The 1272-nt window shown below is 51.6% G+C and overlaps 1 protein-coding gene across 1 annotated transcript in view; it reads left to right on the top strand.

Moving 5' to 3' along the window:
* Positions 1–438: 438 nt before the first annotated feature.
* The window catches only part of WDR34 (WD repeat domain 34), a gene marked incomplete at its 5' end in the record, with an annotated part of 6754 nt that continues 5920 nt past the window's right edge, over positions 439–1272 (top strand). Inside the window, 1 exon segment of the mRNA XM_010087675.1 lies at positions 439–693. Coding sequence (XP_010085977.1) covers positions 439–693 — 255 coding nt within the window.

The raw sequence follows: 1272 nt of genomic DNA, 5'->3' as shown, positions 1-1272 counted from the left end.
GGGGCGGAGCTGGGCCCGAGGCGGCGGTGCCGGTGCCGCTCTGCCCCTTCGCTGCGCTCCCTGCCCGAGGCCTTGGTACAGACCCAGGGGCAGCGGCCGCACAGCTGCTGGTGGCGATGGTGCTGCACCGCTCCTCGCCTTCGGGGTGTGCTGGGTCCTTCGGAGCCTCACGGCCTTTGCTTTTCTCATCCTCCCATTCATGCCATAGAGGACGCGGCCTGAATCTGACTGACACTCGGGCGTTTCCCTCTCGTGTCAGATGGTGGGAAGGTCACAGATACCTCCCTGACACACCCTGCTTTTAGCCGTGAACAGGAGCTGTGCAAACGCGCTTGAGTGTCTCTATGAAATGCCAAACAGGGGAAGGGGCTTTGAATGTTTTGTGCAGCACTCTCTTTTCTCTGCTTGGATAATAGAGTGTCTGTCTTCTTTTACTAGAAAAGCTGCCAGACTGAGAAAATTTCAACAGCAGAAACTGCAGTACAATCTCATACCAGCCGAGAGGCTGCTGTTCAGACAGATCCAAGTCACAATGCTGTCCAAGACTTCCAGCAAGAAGTCCAAGTAGATTACAGTAGCCTTCTATCATTCCTTCAGAGGGTGGAGGATGCTGTTATCAAAGAGCTGAATAAGAACTGGAAAAGCCGTGCTTTCGATGGCTTTGAAGTGAACTGGACAGAACAGAGCGAAACAGTAAGTTGTCAGAATTCAGATCCTTGTCGTTACCCAGGTGGAGGTGATTGTGGTGGCTCTCACTCGTTAGTTCTATTTCCTACTGCTGTGCTTGTTCTTGCCAGGTTCTAGTAATTAGAAATTACTAGTTGTTTTTTCTTCCAGCTTCTCCCTTGTTTGTGGCCTGGCCTTGCTTGGTAAAACTGTTCTTCCTACGGGTGACTTGCAGCAGCTTTGGGAGAAGGAAGCCTGCAGCTGGCGTAAGCTTAGCTTCAGCTTCCAGTAGTAGCCCCATAGAGCATGCCAGCCTGGCAGTGTCTAGGAACAGGTACAGCCAGTGATTCGGCTGCTCTTCCTTTTAGATTATATGTGTTTAGTGTACAGTGCTCAAGAGAGGAAGCAACTTGTATCAGTCAGCACACATTGGTACAGTTGTTTTCAAACTGTTGCTTGTGAAGCTCAGTGAGTGCTAAACTTATACCCGGGGGGGCTGTTGTAAATCCTTCAGCACAGCCTTCCAGAGCTGGCCTGCAGCCCCTGGAGTGTGCAGCCTGTGAGAGGGAATTACAACGCAACGGTTGGTTTGGTAGGGTCATGTGT

The sequence above is a fragment of the Pterocles gutturalis genome, unplaced genomic scaffold (assembly GCF_000699245.1).
Source record: "Pterocles gutturalis isolate BGI_N339 unplaced genomic scaffold, ASM69924v1 scaffold23016, whole genome shotgun sequence".
Classification (NCBI taxonomy): domain Eukaryota; kingdom Metazoa; phylum Chordata; class Aves; order Pterocliformes; family Pteroclidae; genus Pterocles; species Pterocles gutturalis.
This window is presented reverse-complemented; position numbering and strand designations above follow the sequence as displayed.